The following is a 9,331-nucleotide window of genomic DNA, read 5'->3' on the forward strand; positions in this document are numbered from 1 at the left end:
GGAAATAATGTGGTCTATGTTTCTGATGGTCCCTCTCAGGTATACTAAAAAGCGCTTCAGATGTCTGGGCCAAGGTTCAAGCAGGCTCCATCGCAGATCTCTGTTCCCACGGTGCGTGGACCACCCCCTGGGCTGACGCACCCATCCCTCTTTCAGTTTGAACATCCACTTCTGTCCAGTTTTAGAATTTAAATATCCTGGCCTCCTCGGCTCCCTTTTTGCCGAACTTTGCCCTTTTTGTTATTTTTTCATTTCTCAATAGCGCTCCCACAACCCATACCTTAACCTGATTCTCTTCACCTATGCCTCCCAAGACCAAAAAATATACTCTCCTCATTCCTCCATTGATTGTATGTAGTTCAAAAGAACTTCCTGTCCCTGTTGGTGCAGAATTCCCCAAGTATCATGTGAACCAGGTGAAAATCCCTCGCCACACTAGCTACTTTCATGCATTTGATTCTTGAAGCATGTAGAGGTTTTTTTTATAAAGTATATGCATGATGCAGCAAGCGCAAAACAGCTGCTCACTCTGTGAAATGTGAATATGCTTCACCAGCCTGTTCCTACATTGACAAACCAATCAATCATCTGTTAGCAAGGCTGCAATATTGCAGCACTCGTGCAAGTTGTTTCCAAAGTGTCAGATGAAACCTTCTCTTTCTCCTTTTTTTCCTCCCAACGATTCTCTCTGATCTCTTCCCTGCTTTAATTTTCTCTGCAAGCACAGGTTTATCAAGGCTCTGAGTTTTGCTTCTTTGGATAAAGAGGATCTTCTAAGCCCCATCAGTCAAACCTCTCTACAGCGCTCTTCTTCAGTGCGTTCCATGGTGTCCAGTGCCACATACGGCAACTCTGATGAATACATTGGCCTTGCACTGCCAATGGATATCAACAGCATGTTCCAGGTACTAACTATTGCATGGCCCTTTTTACATTTTTCTTGGGTGATTCAGTAACAAGTGGTCAACTGATTACCTGTTTCACCATGCATACCTAAGTTTTCTCCAATGACCACTTGTGAGTAAATCAAAACAAGAGGAAGATGTCTGATTTGTGACTACGTACTTCACTTTATCACGGCATGTTGATATCAGGTATGCAAAAGATGACCCAACTCTTTTTTGCCGTACCAAGCCAGAGAAGTTTAAACCATTGTTTTGCCACAATAATTATACAGTATATTACTTGAGTAGACAATCCTTGGATTTTGGTACCATCAGGATGCATTAGCATGTACACTAGAAGTGCAATGTGGGCGTATACATCTCATGCAATCTCCGAAAATTGTTTCAGTGCCACATTTGGCCCCATTTACAAACAAATTTTGTGCTGTCCATCTGGGATCAGATCAACCAAGATGAATGTTAATACCATTACAAAAAAAGCTTTACAACTTTTGTCTGGAACTTACTTTACTTCCTTTTATGGGTGCTACTTAGATTAAAGACATACCATACTTCCAGAAGAGGACGAGCCCACCATCTGAAGACCGATCTGCAAAGTTCTTCTCTGGGGATGCTGATGGTAAAGGCACATGTTGTGTTGGTCAGCTCCACTGGTCAACACCACCACCCCACAACAACATTACTTCCCCGCTCCCCCCATTTCATTGTCTCATGGCCGTTCTTTTCTCAGGTTCCAGTGAAGGCTCTATGCATTCTGTTTTGAGGTCTCAGTTGAGTATTACAGAGCTGATTGCGGTAAGCCGAACGGACCAGCAGCAGCTGCTGGGCACGGAAGAGACTGGCCTGCAGGAGCACAGTGATGAGAACTGCCTTTACTGTGCAGGGATATATGTGCTCGGCTGCAATTCAAACACTCCCACCCAAAGACGCCCAGGTAATCTGCAGTCTTTTTTGTTTTTGAGCTAAGGGCACTGGAAACATCTTCTGGGTTCTTCCACATCTCTTACTAGTAAATCATTTCTGGTGGTTTGATGTAATTTTTTTTTTGCATTTCAGACTATGCTGATGCTCCATACTCAGAATGGTGCAATCAGACCATACACAACCTGGAAGTTATGCCTCAGTCCAAGTTCTCGGGAGTGTCTGGCTGCAGCGACGCGGTCTCTCAGGGCTCTGGTGGCAGCACACCCAGCACTGAGCTAGTTCTTGGTAGGGAAACTCTTGGAATTGCTTAACATTGAGTGCAATTTGAATCAAATTTAAGCTTTAAGAGTCAGATTACAAATTCAGTCACAAGCACTTCATTTTGGATAGTTTGAGGTAAAATCGTTAATATGTGCATGCTGACTCTATCTCTCTGCCAGGGGTGAAAAACATTCCAGAGGATGCTCCAGCTTGCCGGGTTCTTCTGAGGAAGGAGGTGCTTAGGCTGGTCATCAACCTCAGCTCCTCAGTTGGGACTAAAGGGAATGAAACTGGACTCCTCACGTAAGGAGACTCTTCATCTATGCTGACTTGAATTTACGTTGTCAAAATGGTTTCTTAATCCATTTCACACACTTGAGCATTGCTATAATTGGGAGAATCAAGAATTGTGCATTTGAATGAAATCCTGGTATACAAAGAACTTTGTTTTGATTTTATGAAATAATGTGGAATAAAATCCCTTGCAAACTTGCTTACATTGCAGAATCAAGGAAAAGTTTCCCTATGCGTTTGATGACATCTGTCTGTATTCTGAAGTTTCCTACTTGCTGGCTAATTGCATGTTCAGACTGGCCTCGCGACGCTTCATTCAGGAACTTTTCCAAGACGTTCAGTTCATTCCGGTAATATTCATGAGAATTTTGTCATGTTAAATTATGTCCAAACAGAATTGTGTTACTGAACCATAATTGTGATTTTATTTTCATTTTATTCTATTGCACAGAATTCAATGTAATAGGTATCTTTTGCTACTGAAATTACAAATCATAAGAACAATTTAGACATTATTAGTCTCAGGTTCTATAACAATTATATTATCATTTAAAAGAGGTTTAACCCCAAAGAAATGAATTGTAATTTTGAAACATGTAAAATCGTGAGCACTCACATGAGATGAAGACTCATTCAAGTCATGTCAGTACCTTATAAAAACTGTTTTATTAAACATGTAGAGGGTTACCTCATGGGGGCCGCCATGTTAGAATCACATGACCAGCCAAATACTACTCGCTTAATCTCAGTAACCACCCTGTTACTGGACACTTTCACTCATAGAATAAAGGTATGTTGGCTGACTGTGAATATTGCATTTTTACAATGGCATCTGTAACTCAAAACTATTGATTTTGAATGATGCTGAAAACAAAAAAGTACAAAAATATACTGTATTATTGGAGATACTGGTGATTTCCATGAAGAATAATCTATGCCTTGGTATCGGTATGGTCATTGTTCAAATATGTTGGTTAAAGCTAAAAGTGTGTAATTTCTCTGCCACTTGGGGTGAGAATTGGTGGTTTTACTTATGGTTGTCGCTGCATATTAAACTGGAAAAGTAGAATTTCAACATCCCAAAAAATATGTATTTCTCCTTTAAGAAACATACATTTCTTAACACTGCTTGTTTTTGCTTTTTTGTAGATGTATGAAGAGGCCCAGAGCATTTTGTCAATGCCAAAGAAGTTTACCACTCTAGATCCTCCATTAGAGTCGTGAACTTCTAGATGTTTTTCATAATATTTTCTTCTCATGATACACCAAGCTACCAATCCATTTCCCTGGTCTGGCTGTGCACTTAAGATGATTACGCAATAAGAGACTAGGGCTATGGAACAAACATGGGTGGATCAAGAGCGGAAGAGCGGTACGTTGTAAGAACAAACTCTTCACAAATGAACAAATGCACTCTACACAGATGCTCTGTAGCCACCTGCAGTGGATGCTGTAACCAAATATTCCTTTTGACTGACAGTTATGAACTGTAGAGCATTGAACAAAAAGTGAAACATGAAATAACTGGACTGACTTACTGCAGAAAATAAATGAGTCAATGCAAATGGTATTTATAATGTAAGCGAGCAAAATCATTCAAGACATTCAAGTTTTTTTAATTACTTAGGTTAGTTAAATATCTGTTTGGCTGTTATTGTCCTTTTTAAAGGCCAATGCATCTGGTTGCACATAACAAAATGTACCCTTGATGCAGGATCCTTCAACACTACAACATTCTGGTTTGATTGCCTTCCAGTTGGAATTCTCTTTTTCTAATTCTGGTTGTTCAAGGAATATGAAGTGGCTATTGCAACAAGAATAAGCAAGCACTTCACTTTAGTCCTGATGTGATTGAAATATAAGACAATTATCACTAAGTAGTAATAATGAGAAACTGCCAATATTTATTTCCCTTTTTGTAACTGACACACAAAATGGGTCTTTTCTGCCTATTCGAATCAATTCTTGTCATAGGGCTTCAAACATGAAACCGTAAGAAAATCATCAATAAAACCATTCTCAATTATCTCAGTTATTTTAAACGACAATTTACGCAACAATGGTTTTACTAATTAATTACACAGTATGCAGTCTGCTCATGTTTCAGAAATGAGGCCTACACACTGAAAATTTATTCACATGTACTTGGAGGTGTAGATACACAATCGGACAATTATCTGACCTTTCAATCGTTCAAAAAAGTCTCACATTTAAACCAACAGTAGACAAGATATTTATTTATTTATTTACTTATTTATTGTTTGGTCCACACAGCTCCTAGATCCCTTGTACTTAAGTTCTAGCTCATTAGCCAGGGTTAAACTATAGTTACATTATTTATGTCTGACAGTCACTGTGCAGTACATTGTCACCTTTTAAGTTAATGACAGTAGATAATGGGTAAAGGCTTAAAAAAAGGAAATTTAAATGGATTTCATCATTGCTATTCAGCAGTTTTACTTTTACTCCATTTCAAATATTAGTGATGTTTAATCAAATGGATTGTAGCGAACTAACGGAGTTATCCATACTGTAGGAATATTGCTTTCAGAAAGTTGTCTCCTTAAACGAATGTTCCAGGTTTAAATCAACATTTAAGCAAAATTGCAAAAATGTATTTTAACTCGTCCTTCCTTTTCTTTAAAAATAAGCACAAATCTGGGTTAAGGCACCTACAATGGAAGTGAATGGGGGTCAATTGTTTTTATTTTAAATACTGTTTCAAAAGTTTAGCCACATTACATAAACAATATGCATGTTAACATGATTTTAGTGTGATAAAATCACTTACTAACCTTTTCTGTGTAAAGTTATAGCCAATTTTACATCTTCGGAATCGTTGCCATGACGATGTAATGTCAACAAAACCAAAAATCCTAAAAAGACTTTACATTTAAAAGTGAAAAGATTAAAAAAAAAAAACTGTACAGCTCAAATGTTACATGAGTTTTAACAGAATAATTAATATTAGTGTTTTTATAAAATTATACACTTCACATTTCTGCCTTTTTAACCTCTCCAAAAATGGGCCTCATTCATTTCCATTGTAAGTGCCTCACTTTGTCCTCCATATTTACTTTTTAAAGAAAAGGAGGGACGAATTGAAATTACATTTTGTGGTAATCTACATTATGCCACAAATGCTGTCGATTGATCTTAACTTGTATTGAACCCGGAACATTCCTTTAACATTAGAGAAGCATTCATTTGTTTCAAATGTATTTGATAAGTCATCAACAGTCAGTCTTGTTTTTACTTTTGAATGTGGTTTGTGGATTTTGAGCAGGAGAATTAAGGTTAAACTGACAAGAAATGTTCATCATTTGTTCAACAATGACTGATCCACAATCCATTGATTAAAATGACATGTTGTGCTTATAAATTTTACTGGCAAACAGTCAACAATGAACTACTTTATCATCTTTAATATTTATATCTGTAATTGTCAGTATTGCACATAGCCATTCTGGTCTGAAGAGTTCTCAAAATGTCTTTTCAACATAGTTTGTTAACATTGCATAAAAACATAAAAAAAATGGTTAGATCCCCATTTGTAATTTTGAATTTGAAGTTAATATCTGAATTATTTCTATGCAATGTGCCTGTTTATTCTATATACATAATTGAATTGTTAATGAAGAATCGATGACCGATTTGTTTTCTTGTTGGCTGGACCATTTATTTGGGCTATTTAGGCAGCTTTAATTATTTTGCCTTAATTGCATTCGTTTTAATCCTATTAAACTTAATGAAATTGTCCTTTTTTTTTTTTCTTTGATTTATTATACTAATACTATACTAATAATTACGCATAAGGTTTAAACATCCATTACTTTTGTATTGTGAAAGATTAACTTAAAGGTCTGAGATGGCCAGCAATAATAATAGTAGTTTTTATTGTAGTAATTAAGGCTTCTGGAACAAATTTTAAGTGTATGTGTATTCTTACCCCTTATCTGAAAAACAGTGGATCAAAATAGAAGGCTTTGAAAAGATAGAAGTATGGCGATCTGTGGGCTTATATGATGCTGCATACTTTAAAGTGTAAGTTTTGGATTAGGCTATACTGTATAATGGCTGGTGAAATTAGTTCAAAATTAAACCATTGACTATTTTTTTTAATTAAATAAATCTGGAACGTCCCGCTAATATTTTCTGAAGTGTTCTTCGAAAACTAATTTCAGAAACAAAGTGTGCTACTTACAGCCCTCATGTCATTTTAAAAGAGTGTGGTGAAATAATTCCAGAATGCCACATGGTTCTTTTGAGGGTCTTTTTCCCCAGTGTTACATCATGTTATATTCTTGCTTCTTTTTTCTTGCACTGGGGGTTATGTGTACCCCTCAGGATGACTGGCAGCCATTGTTTAATTGTTTTTAAAAGAGTAATGCTGTTAATAAATGGGCTGGTGTAGAAACCCATAATCAAATATAATGAAAGCAGCAATTATTACTAAATACTAAAGAGTTGTATTTGTGGACTAAGTTCCAAATATGGGGGATTTGTTATTGCATCACCATTAATGCTAAAACAAATGAATATATTTTAAATGTAAATTTGTTCATTGTAAAACTAAAACAATTGCACCTTTCAGTGATTTTCTTTAAGTGCACTCATAATTTTGCAGAGTGCTGTATGAAATGTAAGCACCATTTAATACTGAAATAGCAAAGACAGTTGGAAGAAGTGTTATTTATATTTTTCTGAAGGGAAAACAAATCATAAACTGTTGTACATACTTATGATGTTTTCTTAATTCTGAGATTTCTTTATAATTTAATGTGGGCTGGCATTAGCTATGAGCCTTGAGAAACAATCTAATAAAAGGGATGCATCCTCATTAAAAATAAACCTCAATTTCCTTGACTCAATTCTCTAGTTTTTTCAATTCAGTTGTGCACTTCTTTGGCTTTTCCATGAGTCCTGCCTGTCTCAACAATCTCAGGACAGACCTCCTGTGCCGATGCCAATCATTACTGAATATTATGATGCCATCCAAATTGGCAGCGGCATAAGCAGTGTGCGGTCTGAGGATTTTTGCCATGAGCCGCTGAAACATAGCCGGGGCCCCGAACAAACTGAACAGAAGCGTCATGAATTGGTGTAATCCGAACGGTGTGGAAGATCCTGTCTTTTCAAATCAAATCTTGTACTACGTCGTTATCTTCAGCCAGCAGCCACCTTTGGCAGGTGTCATGGAGCTGTCGAGCGAATCCGAACGGGAGGGAGTTGTCGGGCCACAAGTTGGCCTTCTCCAGACCACAGTGGCAATAGGCGGGCCGCCCACTGAGTGCTGGGCCACTTCCATGCTCCAGCCGTCTGCTCAAAGAGCTCATGGAAAGCCTCCTGGTCGTCCTGAGCGCCCGTTTTCATAAGTGTGATGTGCCGTGCCGGCCATAGGTGGGTCCAGGGTCGCAGCTAAAAAAAACCCTTCTGGTGTACCAAGCAGGCAAAAGGGCCTGCTTTTGGGCTTGGTGGATGCCGGTAAGGGTCTTGATTACTTCGTGGCAGCTTTTAGTTACTCCTAATCCTGGGTTTTGACACCTTTCTGACACGTCTCTAGCTCTTTTATGAAGGATGAATCAAGAGCCGGGCAAACAATCCAACGTAAATATTTTTATTCATAGCCTACACTTTTCAGTCTGCAACAATGGTTTGCTTTTCAGAACAACAGATCAATCTGTTGCATTTGTCTCTCTCTCCTCTGGCAGTCTGTACTGCCCTCTTATCCCACTCCAGCTCTCACTGCAACACAAAACAGCTGTTAGAGGTAATTTCCCACAGGTTTCAATTTTTACTGTTCTTCCTCTCCTGGCCTTGCTCTCCACAGACGTTACTCGGCAACATCCACATGACCACAGTGATATTTAGTTTTTGTTTTTTTATAAATTTGCTAAGTTATAAAAAATATGGTTTATGCTTTGTCATTATGGGGTATGGAGTATAGATTGATGTGACAATTTTTTTATTTAAAGCATTTTAGCATGAGGCTCCAACATAACATGCGGAAAGAAATTAAGGGGTCTGAATACTTTCTGAATGCACTGTATTCAGGCTAACACGTGACAAAAGAACGAACGACTCGGACCAAAAGAGTTGAAAGGTCAACTAATAATTTATGTTTCCTGTACAGCGCCTGTTCGGTTTTCACATAACAAAACGAATGGAGGTTGCGCAATGCGCATGCGCGGCCAGCACAAAATGAACAAATTACGCGCTGAGACTAATCGTTCTTCTGAGTCGCATCAAATATTTGTTCAAAATGAACGAATCGTTCACAAACGACCCATCACTATAAGAAAGCTCAGCAGATTTCCACCGAATTTGAACAATTGTTTGGCATTCCTAAAATTCTAAACATCTGCGGATTTGTTTATTACAAACAGTAGCTATCTAATGCTCTGGTGGCTACTTATAACAGTGTAGGACTCACATCTCCATTTAACACATTTTTACCATATAAATCCATTCAGATCTTCCCTCACAATCGCAAATATGAAATAGTAGAGAGTGGGTGCTCAGTTTTTACTCCACTTAATTTTCTTAGGGTAGGTTTATTTTTAAAGGTCAATTTCTGCATAGCTGCATACCCGAGTTTTGGAAAATAGCTTTTGAACATTGTTGCCCAGAGTAAAAAAAAGTTCACTGGACACAGTACAGGTTCATAGATATGGGATCAAAATCCCGTCAAATGTATTGCGCTAACGCATCCAAAAATCATAAGCCTGAATCAAAATAATAAGTGCAGATTAAAATAATAAGTGCAAAAATAAATAAATAGCGCAGATCAAAAAAATATAAACACATTTAAAATTTGCTGCAAAAAAAAAAAAAAAAAATATGTAAAGAAAGTCTTGGAAACAAAAGCAAAGAAAAATTCAGCGTAAAATAAAATAAATAAAAATATAAGCAGAATTGTCAGACCACAAAAAACAATCATATAAGCA

The 9,331-nt window shown here is 37.4% G+C and overlaps 1 protein-coding gene across 1 annotated transcript in view; it reads left to right on the forward strand.

Moving 5' to 3' along the window:
* The window catches only part of LOC127624652 (rapamycin-insensitive companion of mTOR-like), a 35,064-nt gene extending 28,887 nt beyond the window's left edge, over positions 1–6,177 (forward strand). The window contains exons 32-38 of the mRNA XM_052099467.1: positions 728–905; positions 1,440–1,524; positions 1,636–1,839; positions 1,962–2,114; positions 2,270–2,393; positions 2,596–2,734; positions 3,534–6,177. Of these exons, the coding sequence (XP_051955427.1) occupies positions 728–905; positions 1,440–1,524; positions 1,636–1,839; positions 1,962–2,114; positions 2,270–2,393; positions 2,596–2,734; positions 3,534–3,608 (958 nt within the window). The 3' untranslated portion in view covers positions 3,609–6,177. The remainder of the gene's footprint in view (positions 1–727; positions 906–1,439; positions 1,525–1,635; positions 1,840–1,961; positions 2,115–2,269; positions 2,394–2,595; positions 2,735–3,533) is intronic.
* Positions 6,178–9,331: the final 3,154 nt, after the last annotated feature.

The sequence above is a fragment of the Xyrauchen texanus genome, chromosome 31 (assembly GCF_025860055.1).
Source record: "Xyrauchen texanus isolate HMW12.3.18 chromosome 31, RBS_HiC_50CHRs, whole genome shotgun sequence".
Taxonomy (NCBI): Eukaryota; Metazoa; Chordata; class Actinopteri; order Cypriniformes; family Catostomidae; genus Xyrauchen; species Xyrauchen texanus.